Source organism: Gymnoscopelus microlampas (genome assembly GCF_963454915.1).
Source record: "Gymnoscopelus microlampas genome assembly, chromosome: 11".
In the NCBI taxonomy this organism is placed as follows: domain Eukaryota; kingdom Metazoa; phylum Chordata; class Actinopteri; order Myctophiformes; family Myctophidae; genus Gymnoscopelus; species Gymnoscopelus microlampas.
The window spans coordinates 15,892,789-15,908,638 of record NC_139948.1 but is presented as its reverse complement, the minus strand read 5'-3'; the positions used below and the strand labels follow the sequence as shown (position 1 = coordinate 15,908,638).

At 42.4% G+C, this 15,850-nt stretch overlaps 1 protein-coding gene across 1 annotated transcript in view; it reads left to right on the top strand.

Moving 5' to 3' along the window:
* The window catches only part of mgat5b (alpha-1,6-mannosylglycoprotein 6-beta-N-acetylglucosaminyltransferase B), a gene marked incomplete at both ends in the record, with an annotated part of 86,243 nt that extends 72,354 nt beyond the window's left edge, over positions 1-13,889 (top strand). The window contains 5 exons of the mRNA XM_084071681.1: positions 2,080-2,226; positions 6,101-6,217; positions 9,532-9,606; positions 13,311-13,582; positions 13,691-13,889. Of these exons, the coding sequence (XP_083927807.1) occupies positions 2,080-2,226; positions 6,101-6,217; positions 9,532-9,606; positions 13,311-13,582; positions 13,691-13,889 (810 nt within the window). The remainder of the gene's footprint in view (positions 1-2,079; positions 2,227-6,100; positions 6,218-9,531; positions 9,607-13,310; positions 13,583-13,690) is intronic.
* Positions 13,890-15,850: the final 1,961 nt, after the last annotated feature.

Here is a 15,850-nt window from a genome sequence, read left to right as displayed (position 1 = left end):
ACTACCCAGTTTACTCTGAGTTTCATGCAGGGAACAGAATCATAGTCATGATAGATACATCACAATCAGAGCCAAGAGTAACTGTATGTATTGTGTGTATATGTGTGTGTGCATTGTAGATGTGTTCCGTACGGTATGTGGGTGTGTCTGCAATATTATGACAATGTGCAAGTTTGATTAATGACTGACAAATAGGTCATCCCTCCTCCCCATTATTTGGAGAATCACATACACTGGAGAGTAGGGGTGTAACAATACAGTAACTGTATCGATTTTAATTTCAACGATTCAACTGTATCGATATATGCAAACATCAACATATTGTATCGTTTGACTTTATATCGTATCAATGCAAATAATTGATTGTATCGATACTTAGTCTGGGAGGCATTGCGTCGGAGCTTGGTCAGCAGGGGCGCGGCCACTGCGTTGTGATTCAAATCAACAGCCAATGAAGAAAAGGGGGCGGGATCCACATGCAGTGGGTGTTGCATCTAAGTAGGATCGACGGGAAGCAATTTCCCCTTGAGAAATTGCCCCCGCCATTGCTGTGTACTGTTGTTTGCCTCTCGTCGGACTTTTTAGACGAGTTGCACAGCTCTAGACCGGTAAGAGGCGTGTCCGCTCAGATTCTGAGCGTAACTTACATCCCGCCCACAAATACAGGGGTTTTGGCCCAGAAGTTCCTCGCCAGAGCTGGCGAAAACTTCTGGGAACTCAGATTAATCGATACTAAGCACTTTTGAGTTGTAGTTAGCAATTTTAAGAAGAAAAAAAGAAAGATGGGTTTAATTACTTTTCCATTCAGTATCACTACACTTGATTTATCGATAAATGTGTGCAATCCGTGTTCTTGTCAAGGTGCGGGTTTGTCCATATAGTATGTGTTCAAATATTACAATGTCCATGTATTTGCCAGAAAATCACAGTGTTTACCTATTTATATCCATAATACATTTTCCCTTAAAAACTGCACTATGCACATGTTTCACACAGATTTATTTTATTTGCTAAATGGTTACTGTATCGATTTTAAAATCATTGAATCGTATCGCCATGAATGAACCAATATCATCCATGTATCGTCAACCATGTATCGTGATGCGCATCGTATCGCTGTTAAAATGTATCGTTACACCCCTACTGGAGAGGGCACACAGACAGAAATATATGAGGTACATAAAAGCCAGTGTTCTTCTGGTGGGTTGTCCCTTTTCATTAATATCACATTTTTCGTCCTTCAGTGCCAACTGTATCAGTTCCACTGGTCTGTCAAACCTCTGAAGCCTACATTCTGCTCAGTGTTAAGTTAATTGGAAGCAAATAAACTGGTGGTACTGGGCCCTAAACTCTCCATTTCTGTCTGGTAAGGTCAGCTCAGCAGCTGGATTGCTGATCATTTCACATATGGTGTCAGGACTGCGGTACTTCTTATTCAGCTCATGCAAGTATTTCAAGCGAAAGATTAAGTCTCAACTTAGCCATGTAGTGCCTGCTGTTGTTAAAGGTGTTGTGTGCAATGACTAGGCAAAACCAAGCTGTCCAGATGTAGCTAAGCTCAGTCAAAGCGTGTGTTGCTACGCTCAATGCAACTACAATGTCGTTGCCGTCGGGCAGAAACCTTGTATCTCCATATATCAACTTTTTGAGTTTTTTTCGTACATTTATGTCCTACTTCATACAAGAGTGTCGCACAAAAGTTGGGAAAATGCAGATCTACAACCTCGCAATGCAGATCGGCTATTTTCACTCTTTTAAAATGTTTTTAAAATAATAATAAAAAATGTATGGTTTCGGAAAGTATTTACAAGGTTTCCACCCGACAGCACCGATATAATGCTGTAAAGAAAGTCCTCAAGGCTCATATGCTAACCCACCTCTCGCTCAGATGTAATTAATGGCAGGTTGTTACCGACAGTAGCACTTTGCTAGATGAATTAGGAATGACATCCATTATTCATTTCTGCAATATACAAAAATAATATATTGGATGATTGGATTGGATGATTTTACTGTGTACAAGGTTTTATCTGGATATCAGCAGCTGAGTTCATTGCCATCTTCCTTTTCCTCTTGCAGCTCTTCATCGGATTTGGCTTCCCATACGAAGGCCCTGCGCCTCTAGAGGCCATAGCCAACGGCTGCATCTTCCTGCAACCCAAGTTCAACCCCTCCCACAGCTCTCTCAATCATGAGTTCTTCAGGGGGAAGCCCACCTCCAGAAAGGTACTGATCACTCTCATGAACTTCATAGAAGCGGGGCACATTCTGCAGTATATTATTGTATATCACAGTGGGTCTCAATGTTTGATCATGGAAGCCTCAGGCATGGTATTCTATAGGGAGTCAGCAACCAATTATATACTCTTTAATTGTATTGTATTTAATGTACTAGTTTGATTGATTGATCCGTTTGTCGGCCTGTCCTCAGCCGAATGCTTGCCTACATCATTTTTATAAGTTTGTACAAAATAATATACAGTAGCAAGCAACCCATCATTTACTATATATATAGTATAGGTTGTGGCTCCTAAACCAGTAATGGTACTTGATTTCTAAAAGACCCAAATATGGAAGTTTGAGGTCACATAATCTCATTGTCTGAACGCCGTTCCAGGTCCTTACCCTGACCTTAACCACACCATACCCATACCCAAACTTAACCATCTCCAACCTAATGCCTTTTTTACATTGTACAGGAAATTAGGTCGTCTCAGCTCGGCTATGACTCTTTGCACGATGCATCGTGCAGTGCTGGCCAGTCATTATGGGTACCAGAAAGAACTGTGCAAACAAATGATGTTATTATTAATTGTCAATGATTCATATTGGCTATGATTTATTATCTATGCATATAACAGCATATGTCTAAATTGCATATACTTTGTGTTTGTTGATGTGATTTTAGTTCATGTTTATTGGCCCAGTGGGTAGACCGTAGAGAGGCCAACCAGGAATCAGAAGGTCACTGGTCTGTCTGTCTACCTATGTGTCGCTGTGTCCTTTTTTAGTTTGTCAATAAACTTGTCAATCTTTCTACATTGATGCCTTTAGAGATATGTATGTTTGTTCTTCCGTAGCATTGTTATTAACCACTTAAACCCTAGCATCCGTATAGCAGAAAATAGCAGATCCACAAGCTTGGCGATCGGCTATTTTCAACTAAAGCTTTGCCCACAATAACCTAAAACGTAAAAAAAGCTAGTATAGAGCCCTCAGGGACTCCGGTCAACCATATAGGGTTTAAGTGGTTTTAAGATTATAGTACAACAGTGTGTTTACATACCTGGTGCGTTCAGAAATACACTCTGACAATCTGCTCTGATTTCAGAGCGCTGATGTCAGTTAATTTTCGAACAGTCAGAGTAGATGAATACAGTGTGTATAGTAAGAGTTACTACGGTTAGCATTCAAAAGAAGGCGCTCTTCTGTTTTCCATTTCTACAATTTGATGGAGGATGGGTTACAAAGACTTGAAAACATCTGAGAGGATTGCAAAGCATGAGAGTAGTGGGAGTCTAGTCTAGAAAATGATGTGAAATTAGGCGTACTGGGAAGAGTAAACATAGCTGTCCAAATGAACAGTGCATAACAAACAGAGGAGCAGAGGTACGAGATCAGTCGGATCACTATTAAACTGAGTGGCCAATGTCAAACAGTACCGCGGGGCAACAATGAGTCGGTAGGCTCTCTGAAGAATAGTAATATAAAAATTCAGATGCATCTACTGTATGTGTGAGGGCGATTCGAGGCGTCAGAGGCACTGTGACACCCGTCTTCAAAGGGACATCCAGCACTGTACAAAACAAACTGTTCATTTGTTGCCATGCAGGCTTGTAAATCACAAATGGTGGTTGTATTGGTAGTTTTTGCAGTTTGTTGAAGTCAAAGATAAAACTAGACTTGGCCTTTGTAATAGCGTCAAGGCTGTGCTGGAACCACTGAAGCTGGGAGACAAGCTGATTGCTCAGACTTATGATGGTGTGGCTGTAATGAGTGCGAATGTCCGTGGGGTACAGACACTAATGAAAGAGACATATCCTCATTACCAGTTTGTTCACTGCTACACCCACCAGCCGAAACTGACCTTGCAGCAACTTTGTTCAGCAAGGATGAGTGTCCTAAAAGGTCTTTTTTGCAGATTTAACTGCTTTTGCCACTTTTATCTGTTCAAAACATGTCGGGGACCTTGCAGAGGCGCATTCCAAGGCCACCCCTGTGCGATCGAACTTTAAAAGTAGAATTGTCTGTGCAGTTTTGGGAGAATCGTGCTGCACTGCTCCAGTGTAGAGGTCATACACACACAACCAGGATGGGAGGAGGCCACCATAAGTGAGGCATACAGCCTGTCAAAGAAACTCAGGGACAAAGCCTTTCTGCAGCTGCTGGAGTTCTTTTCCTTGCTTATGCCAGACATGAATGTTTTATACTGCAAATACTGCAAAAACGGAGCATGGATGCACCTTGGATCAGCAGTATGCTCAACCGTGTCAAGGAGAATGTCCAGAATATGTGGTAAACTGATGAATTTGCCGCAACCACCCCTGAAGGAGAAGACGAGCCAGGCCTACAAGTAAACACAGCGGCAGTGGTGCAGGAGGCATGTGACAGTCATCTCCCAGGTGGAGCAGACGTTTTCACTGAGTGACCACCTGATCCCTGCGAAGCTGGTTGACAGCTTGCTCTTCCCACAATTTGTCCTGTCACTTCCTGCATCTGAGTGTGACCTCGCTGTGACACTGGCCTGTCGGAATTGTGAAAAAGTTTAAGTCTGTGCTGACCTCTTTGTATCGCTACACTGAGCTTCATATTGATAAGACAGTCCTGTCTCTGTTAACATCCATCCACAAGAACAATATAGACGAGGCTTTTGCTGAGACTGCCACTCTGCTAAAGATTATCATAATTCTTATAAGAATATCTCAGGCAGAGAGGAACTTTTCCATCTTGACGAGGATAAAAACTTTGCAATACCAGGGGACAGCCGCGACTCAATGCATTGGCCACACTGTCCATCGAAAGCCAGCCGATTCAGCACCTATGTGACTTCATCCGCAAAGTCATGGAGAAGTTTGCTCAGAGGAAGAACAGCTGTGTTGCCTTTCTGTTCAAGTGTGCCCTCAGCTTTGATGAGTGAAAGCATATCATCTCTGTTGGGTGGAAAGCTTGTATTTCCATATTTCATCTTTTTATGTTTTTTTTGTTAATGCTCTATGTTATACTTGGTTGTATGACAGTGTCTTGCAAAAGTAGTGAAGCTATTTCAAGTCATACTCATTGATTGGCTGATAATAAAAACATTATTACACACAATTAACAATCCGACTTTGCAGATTACAGAGATATGTTGAGCTACCGTGGGCCTCATTGTACAAGTTTATGGCTACCTATCTATTGTTACTGCACTGGGGGAAGGATTCATCTTCCCCCAGTGGAGTAACACATTTTGGATTATGTTATTTCCCCTCTTGCTCATTTTCCCCATTACCACCTCGTGGAGGGGTGAGAGGGGTTGACCATGATCGCTTCCAGCTTCCTTACCATTCTCACCTTTGCCACCTCCTCCAACCCATCCAGTCTAGCACCGATGACGGAGCCAGCCTTCCTCATTAGCCTGTTCAGTCTGTTTGTATCCCTAACCCCCCCCATACAAATTGCGAAGAAGAGGGCACTCGTAATGAACACACTGTGTGTGGGAGTTAAATACACATTCTGCAAGTCAATTTCTTCTTTACAAAACACTAATAATGCATGAACACATTAATATTCATATCGTTCTTAACCTCCTAGGGGTGGGGTTGCAGGGGGTTCCGGCACTTGGGGGAGGTGCGGCCGCACCTTCAGTACCCCTAATTCGCGCGGCTATGTATGCAGCCTCTGTATTGAAGTGGTTGGTGCCCCTCCAATTTCGTACATACAAAAATGTGACTGTTATCGTATAGAGATGTTATGTTAAGGAGCCACTACTTATATTATAAGCACATTAAGCATATTAAAGATGCCACTTGAGTGGTCATCTGACTTTGACCTCATCTGTGGTCATGGTTGTGTCTTTGGGTGGTTTGGGGTGTACAAACCGTATCCTGTTCATTCTCCTCAGGTGTCCTCTCAGCATCCGTATGCGGAACAGTACATCGGCAGGCCACACGTTGTCACCGTTGACTTCAACAACTCCCATGAGTTTGACAGCACCATCCGTGAAATCATGAGGACTAAGGCAAGTACAGTGTAGAGTTTGACCATGGCTAGAACATGGCTAGAACATAACCATTTTATGTTTAATACAGTTCACAGAAAGTCACTGACAGCATGTGACAGTTAAATACCCGCCCTGGGGCACAAGTTCCGTTCTTGTCTTGAATGTCTGTACTCTCTTGCCCTTGGGTTTGTTTCTCTACATTCTCCCATTTAAGAAATAAAGCAGAAAAATGCTGAAGAAATAACGTTAAAAAAAGAACCTAAGCCTTTCACTGATGTTGTCTAGTCCAAAGGCATAATTTGCTCCCTCAGACCCAGTACCCTGGTTTGACCCACTTCTAGAGGCCTTGACAGAGCTCTTAATCACGGTGCCTGATGCCACAGCAAACTGCTTCACTGGCTCTGCCTCACCACTCCGTGCACTACTAATTGGTTAAGAGATTGAGTGGCTCGGTCAGTAAGCCGTGCCCACACCTGTTTTTTTTCATGAGGCAGCCTTCCCCCAGGCATTGTCTACCGCAGATCATGTTAATCAATCACGCTGTGCTCAATCTGCCATTAGAGCAACACAGAAAGCAGTGGCCAACTGGCTCCCATGCCTCGGCGAGATGCACGTTTGCCCCTACATGCCAGGTATGTTAAATAGACCTCATGTTTACCGCTGATGGAAGGAAAATGGAGTGCATTCCCCCAGGCGGCAACATTATTGTCGATCATCAGGGAGAGGGGCAGTATAAAGCCAAGGCCGCTGACTGAGTGCCTCGGATTAAAACAGATTGTCGCTGTCAGGTGGAAACCTTGTATGTCCAACACAGTTACTAGATCCAGTGTACTTATTATTTAGTCACAAGCCATTGTTAATACTTTTAATTGGTTAATTATAAAACCCCCTTTTAACCCGGCGTACCTATTTTGAGCATGTCATTATTTGCGCGACACTGTCATGCGACAAAGTACGTTTTTTTTAATGGAAAAAAACATAAAAAGATGAAACATAGAGATACAAGGTTTCTGCATGACAGCGACTATTAACAAGAACTCAAAGAGCAGACACGTTTTCTGTTATGTTGGCACATTTACCTGCCTGTATTTGCTGCAGTAGCAGTGAATCAAAAAAGGTTTCTGGCCTTGTTTTCTGTTTGTGTTTTTTTGTCAATATTCAATACCACCGGTTGATAAATACTGCTTATAATCACAATTTAGAGATTATGTTCCACCACTGATTTTAAACTGGCCTCTATGGAGAGTAGACATGGGGGTGGGTGCGCATTTAACCATGTACAAGTAAATGAATCACTATCCATTTAGGACTGATTAACCAAAACATTTAATATATAAGTGTAACTCATGCAGTAATATGCTGCTCTAGCAGTGCTAAGCGCTTGTTCTGTTTTTCAAAGTGACTGTCATAAATTCTCAGACTGGATTTAACGCATTCATTCATTATTTCTAGAGGTGCTTAAGTTGGTTCTAATATGGGATACATGCTTCTTTTTCTATCACAGCGGGGTTCCGACGTGATCCACTAATAGTGATGGTTGAACGTAACTATTCGGTCTAGAGCCACAGGCTGATATTAACTTTATCCGGCATGCAAAAAAATGTCAACATGCACATCTCTAATGGAGAGAGAGAGAGCTCTATTCTTCCTCTCCACTCTCTCTTTCTATTATATAAAGATGCCCAAAAGGCAAATTGCGTTGTGGAATAGCTGATGAGATGCCAGATACATTTCATTAAACTCAGATGAAATAAACTAATAAGCGAACGCTAAAAGGAACCGAGGGCTAAAGGGAACCATTCATCAATTTAAAAGCCAGAGTGCTGTTGTGGCCGGATGGTAAACAATGAGATCTCATTTTAACTGCGGTGGGAGGCATGAGAGGTGTAAACTCTCTGTATGCGCAATTAATGTGTCCCAACGTGACATGTTTCAAAGTTATGGATGCAATGCTATCACAATGGGCTATTTAGAATGCAAGGACACGGGTAGAATCTGTTATTCCACAGTCATAAACTATGCTTTCTATGGCATCAATGATGGAGCGTGTCTTCACATTGCCGAATCCCATACCCCTTGAGGACCAATGTTCGCCTCCAGAATAGGGATGCTAGGCTTCATTTTGGTTCACCAGTTCTCAACGTCGGGTCCGGGGACCACTAGTGGTCCAAATGGGGGACCACCAACGCTCCAACTGGACCAGTAAGGACCTGTAAGGGTCCGTTTTGTTCCATTTGTACACTCTCTGAGTTATTTTCAAGGATCCCCAGTTTTATATACTTTTTTAAATCTCTGAGACCGCAATCTACACTGTAAAAAAGAGAGATTTTTAAGGGTCCATTTGGACCCCTGGTGTTCCGTGGACCCCGCGTGGAACGTTGAACCAGTTATGTAGTTAACATCCATAGCAATGAGACTAATGGACAGACCAAGCAGACAGTAGAGCACAGACTAGTTTACAAGCCTAGCTTTGTCAGTATTGGTTTAGCTGCGATCCATCACCACTCTGATGTGTTGTTTGTCATATTGATGCTGTTGCTGCTCAAAATATTCAAATCAATTAGAAGCTGTCATCTGTGATGTATGAGTTAATTGATTTTAATGTGAGGCTAGAGCACGGTATATGTTTGTAATGAAGCCGTTCATAGTTACGCTAATGAATATGTCAGTCTTGATAAACAGTCAGATGTTTGGTTATTGTTATTATAACGGTCATGGACACTGACTGAGGGGCTTTGCCTTCTCTTTCTTTCTTTCTTTCTCTCTCTCTCTCTTTCTCTCTCTCTTTCTCTCTCTCCCTCTTCCTCTCCCTCTCCCTCACTTTCTCTTTTTAACCGTCTATGTCTTTCTCTGGATTGGGATGTAGTCAGACTAACATAATTCAGCTTTAACATTTCATAGAGTCAAAATTCAGTTATTTGCTTCATATTGCATCCTGATAAAGATCTTTTGGCGATCAAAGGGCTTATCTGTGATCTTGCAATAAAGAGTGGGAGCTGTAGTGTATTATTTTCTATTAAAAAAGTTTTTTTCTGCTGATCTTCTGTTTGTCCTGTATGTGACCACAGTGGATGTGCAAGCATTGTATATTTGTAATTTATTGTTTTCATATAGCATTCAACAACAATTATGAATAATGCTGTACCCTCTGCAGGTTTTCACAATGACTGAAAGGCAGAAATGAGTTGGAACACTAAGGACTGTGTGTGTGTGTGTGTGTGTGTGTGTGTGTGTGTGTGTGTGTGTGTGTGTGTGTGTGTGTGTGTGTGTGTGTGTGTGTGTGTGTGTGTGTGTGTGTGTGTGTGTGTGTGTGCGCGCACGCGCATTTGCAGGTGGAGCCATTTTTGCCCTATGAGTACACTTGTGAGGGGATGCTGGAAAGAGTAAATGCTTACATTCAAAACCAGGTAATTACTGATTATAATTAGGTAATAACCATTATGACAAAATATAATCAGTCAGTCAGTTGTATATATTAGTATTATTCTTTATTATATTTTTGATTACAAATATTGTTATAATAAATGTGAAGATTGTAGAAAAGATGCATCATATTCCACTGGTGTGCGTTTTCACTCACAAAATGCGCGCACACACACACACACACACACACACACACACACACACACACACATTTTGCCCCGCAATTATGCCTGCATGCTGTGAGATGATTGGTGCACAGCCCGGTATTCATCATGTTGTGAGGTGATTGGTGCACAGCCCAGCAGCTGTTACAGTCACAGCCTTGGCAGCAGGACACCAGCCAAGATGAGGTGGCCCCTGTCCAGCCAGGGCACCGCCCTGATGGTGTCTCTCTCTCTCTCTCTCTGCCATTGACCCCCCGAGTCTATTCTCTATGCCTCTATATTCTCTATCTACCTGAAGCCCGATTTTGTTTGGGCAAATTTATGCTTCGCCGCACGACTTGTCACACGTCGAAAATAGCTGACCTACAAGCTCACAATGTGTCGTGGATGCAACGGCTTGTGAGCTTGTAGGTCTGCTATTTTTTGCGTGGAACACTGTCGTGCAACAAAGCATTCATTTGGCTACACACACACACACACACACACACACACACACACACACACACACACACACACACACACTTAATTGCTTTATTTGAATCCACAGTTAAACATGTAACTCAAACATTTTCATGCCTTGACTTCAGCATTCATTGCAGCAATAAAGAAAATCAGCTTAAACATTTTTTTGATAATTAATTATCGAGCAAAACAGGAGAATTAATCATATGTATGACTTACTTACTGTCTTTTCGATACAGACAGGTTTAAATTACAACAGAAATGGAGCAATGAAAATAAAAAATGTGAAGTTGACACCTATAACCCAACACATCGTAACTCTCATCTACAACAACAATATCAGGTGTATTGGCTGTCACATCGTTAAAAATATCATTGTACATCTTCTAAACAGATTACTCTCAACATACGTGGGTTTATAACCTTCGAGCGCTGAAGAAACAATTTCTTTGACAATCTACAATTTGATCATGTCTGGCTATATATAATCCCTTGCATGCATTACAACTGCTGGCAATGTGATAAATGCATTCAATTACTTGTATAGAAGAATGCATTAAACAGTCTTGCAACCCTGCCTTTAGTGTAAACGACTAAATGTCCTCTCTAATGGCAGCGTTGCTGAACATAGAATGGGAAAGTGAGTGATCAGCAGATGTCAAACACAGCAACTTCCCCAGAAGCTTTAAACTAGTCCGATGTTGTAGTTGATGTTTTTTCAAAAACGTGGCTCTTAAACCTTCTGTTGGAAGCTTGCAGGTGTTCCCTCAGTGTCAACAGGAGCATGTACATAGACTTGCTGATTCGTGATTACTGCATCAGTGACGCTCAACATTTCAGCACCAGAGACAGCTCTAGCACCAAGGACAGAGTTGCTGTCAGCGCTTGCCGTGCTCCGTGTACCATGACTGACTGAGACTGTGGCTGCTGGTCTGACCTGTATGAGCACTGACTCCCAATTAGCAAGCCTCTAACTGCGTTTTTTTGGGAACTGTATGATGTCATGTTGGCTAGTAGCCACTTTGGCTGTGCTGGTGTGGTTAAATTCACTGGTGACACTGTTGACTTTCCTTATTTTACCAGCCGTTTATGCTTTGGGAACGGAGGAGGGTCGAATTGTGGCTAGCTTACCTTCCATAGTGGGTGGTACAGTAGATGAACTTGTGAAGAAAAAGGAAATGTCAGCACACTCTCCCGTCTTTTCTTCATTGTCTTGACCTTTTTAGCATTCTTTTGTACAGTATAAATCTCTGCCATGTGCCTTGTTTTTGCAAACTGTTAATAAAGTATTCAATCAATCAATCAAGGTCCCTATTTTAGTCCCCCCCCCCCCCCAAAAGAAAAACGACCAAAAAAGTCAAGAAAGTGCAAATAGCACATCTACAAGCTCACAACACATCACAATGCATTGTGAGCTTGTAGCTTTTCTCACTATTCAACAAAATAAAGAGGTCTTACATCCACAGACAACATTTGCATGTACGTGATGGGTGTTTTCCACCCTGAACCCTTTTCTCATTTCCTTGACTCTTCTCCTGCATACTTTCTCCCTCTAAACCTCTCCTGTCTTCCCTCTCCTATCTCTGTTCTATGTCCTTCCTGCACCTGTCATTCCTCAGTCATCTTGTATACTGTGACCTCTTCTCCTCTACAGACAGAGCTCTGAACCCATTCTGACCCCTTCCACTGCCTATCACAACATCTCTCTCTCTTCATCTCTTTAGAGTTTATCATATTTCTCTCTTGCTTTGCCTGTGTGTGTGTGTGTGTGTGTGTGTGTGTGTGTGTGTGTGTGTGTGTGTGTGTGTGTGTGTGTGTGTGTGTGTGTGTGTGTGTGTGTGTGTGTGTGTGTGTGTGTGTGTGTGTGTCTTGGTTCTGCGGGGGTGGAGAGAGAGAGAGAGATGGAGTGACGATGAAATTGGAATCCTCGTTATTGCTTCCGGGCGTTGGGAGCCTTCTTAATAAACGGGTCTTGGAGGCCAGAGGGAGATGTCAGAGAAATGTTATTACCTGGGTCTTATGAATAGGCCCAGCTGGGGGAGAAATCTAATCAGCGCCCTTGCCAGGCCTAATTCTGCCCCTAAACCTAATTTTGATACTATGTGGTATAACTGCACTCGTATCATTTCCCAACAAGATCGACGAGGACTTGTCGATCTCAATAAGCACGCTAATATAGTAATGGTGCTTTTATGATTTCATATATCAGCCGCTGATGTATGCTGCAAATTTTAATGTGTCGCTTAGCTGAATGTTGAAATACTAACTGTGTGGCCTTGGTGAGGGGAGTGACAAAAGCACTCAGGGGGTAATAACGGTTATCGACCCTTGGGTAAGAGTGACCAGCCCCAGGGCTGATATGGCTAGCTGACCAGTCAGCACAAGCTAAAGTGCCACCACGCGCTGAATGACCTCCCTGGGGATGGAACTCTGCATTCCAACAAAAACACCACAGCTGCATAATATTGTGATAGAATCCACAGCTCAGGAGACAGTGGAATTCAGATGAGGCAATAGACGGATTTCCGCGCGACGTCATCACAGAGCAGAATGCACAATCTGCGCATGCTCGGGGGAAACAAACCGGAAGCGCCGTTCACTCTGTTGTTGTGTTCGGGAGTTAGATAGCCATAATTCTGCTATTATAGGCATAATAGGCATAATTCTGCTATTATATACAAACAGATCCAACTTCCGACAAATCATTTTTATTGAGTAAACAAGGTATTACAAACTGCATAATTTAATCTACTTTCATTAAACCCGGTGAATATCATTTCTTTTATGAATGGACATTTGACCAGAGCTGCTGCGGGTAATGGCGCCCTCTATAGGCTTACCCCTCCTCTGCGCGGTCATATCCTCTCATGTTTACTAACAGGAAACCCGTCTATAGGTTTATATGATAAACAAATGACCGCCCATACATTTGCTGATGCCCTCGGTACCTAACCTTGGACTAAGCTGCGATACATATAGCTGAAAGATGAAACTGTATTTTATGAAATGTTGAATACAATAATCATTATGGTCATTGCATCTTTTTTTTTTTTTACCTGCAGGATTTTTGTTCTCCCGAAGCTCCCTTTCCTCCAGTCAACACCTCCAGGACTTGGCCAGGCAGCCCCCCAAACCCTTACTCCCTCCTTCCCAATTCCAGCATCCTGGCCTGGGCGTCCAACACTACCCCACCGCCTTCCTGGCCACCCCTCAGTGCCCTGCGACTGCTGACCTCACTGGAGGGCCAGTCATGCGTGGAGGCATGCCAGAGTGCAGGCCTGATCTGTGAGCCAGCCTTGTATCGCTTCATCAACGTTAAGGAAGTCTTTAGCATGTAAGATAGCCTCTTTACTTTGAAAAATATTGTAGTAAATTGCAGTTACAGTATAGTCATGTCTAGATTGAAAGTCTCTTTCCCTCCTTGTCCTCTCTTATTTGTCAGGCTCGAGGTGCAGTGCGAGGGAGTAGAGTCAGAGATGAACCACCTCTTCCCAGCCTTCTCGGCAGAACATGCTGAATGTAGCCTGCAGAAGGACCCCCTGCTGTTCAGCTGTGCTGGAGCCAGTGCCAAGTACCAACGTCTCTGCCCCTGTAGGGACTATCGCAAGGGCCAGGTGGCTTTGTGTGGGGACTGCTTATGACCAAGGCATGTCCTGTAATGAGGAGACTCTCTCTCCAGTCTGTGGCCAGAGCTGGCTTAGTTCTCTCCCGGATTCCCTCCTGGATGAGGGGCCGTAAGGAAGGCAGCGGTCCCTGTTGGAAGCAGCATTCAGAGAAGCAGAGAAACCTGTGGTGCAAAACTCCAAATGGCCTGAAAGGTACACCGAGAACGCATCTGTGGTATCACGGATGTAGAATAAGTTATTACCAGGGAGAAAATGTTATCACCAGGTAGAATGTGCTCAAGGGACATTAAAGTAACTCTGAAAGTAACTTAGTAACTCTGCTTCCTGAACTCTGAGCTAGGCCTCAGTTGCAGCGGTGCAAAATTCCCACATAAACTGGCTGCCAAAATGTTTAATGTGGTGATGCATCTCAGGGAAATGCATGATAGTAATCTTCTTTCTTGTGAGTTTGAAGCTGCTTTTTGGCTTAAAGGGTTTACATGGGTGCATTAGGACTATCTGTCTTAATAAACATAAAGCATAAAGGCCAAATGTGTAATTCGATGGATCATTTAGACTAGTAATCAAAATCCTGAGTATTAAAAAATGACAGCCTTGATAAAAAATGTTGCAATGCTTGACTGAAACTCCCATGTTTCTTGCTTACTGGTGTGATGACTCAGTGTTGTATATATACATAGATCATTGTGAAGTTGGATATTTGTACTAGATGCACCCAAAGCCATTTACTGTATGTAGAGATGTACTATTTTCCATGTCTTGTATTGAATATATTTGTACATAAGTGTTGTTTAATAAAATACTAACAAAACACAGCTGGTTATAGTACTCTTCTTATTATGACATTTGCTTGTAATTGTAGATTGTAATGTCTTGTCTTCGAAAAGTAGGAAAAAAACAATTTAATTGTAGGCTGCCATCCATCTTTTTTTGGTCAATTTCACAAAGCCAAATTGAGGGAAATATTCTAATTACTTTTTATCGCAGTGGGTGATTAATCTGCAGCTACTGTTGGCGCTGATTCATTTAGTTCATTAATCAGTATTTAAATACCCAGATGACAGTTGTGATTTAATTTTGTATAAATTATAAATGAAAACCCTTAACTTGCGGATGACAGTCTCTTCTGGCTCAGTTCAATAGCATAATATTTCACGACTCAGCTGAAACATCATTCTTTGTCTAGCCAGATAACACCCCACAGTCTGCTTTACTGGTCTGGACTGGTGGTGTCCAGAGAAAGACCTGAAGGTTACTGGTCTGGACTGGTGGTGTCCTGATGAAGAACTGAACTGACAAAGGACTGTTCAATGCAACAGTCCACTGTCATTTAGCTATTTTGTTGAAAGCATAGATATATATAAAGGCTAGATGGCTCAAGGGGCGGCGCAAGCGTAGCTCAACCGCGGCCATCTTGCGACGGTCACTCATAACATTATGTCTATGGTGCATATACTTTGAAATAACCATAGCGTGCTCAATTTTCATCCGATTTTCAAACGGTTTGGTGTTTTGTAAACACCAAAGATGTAGTTATGATACTGCATACTTATAATTATAATCATGTTTTTTTTTTTAAATACAATAATATCATAACTACATCTTTGGTGTTTACAAAACACCAAACTGTTTGAAAATCGGATGAAAATTGAGCACGCTATGGTTATTTCAAAGTATATGCACCATAGACATAATGTTATGAATGACCGTCCCAAGATGGCCGCCATGTGGCGACGTCGTACTCCATTGGCCAGCAGCGCGGGTGAGTCATCTAGCCTTTATATATATCTATGGTTTCAACTAGGCTACCTGGCTACTTCTATTTCCAGTAGTATGTATCAAAATAAAACGTGTGTGGAATTATAACATTACAAGTATGCATAAAAAACTCTTATTTTGAAATGTGCATCATTTTGAAAGGAAACAGATTACCACGAAGGCCCCTTGACGACGTGCGTCAAGCCTCCGTTCTCCCA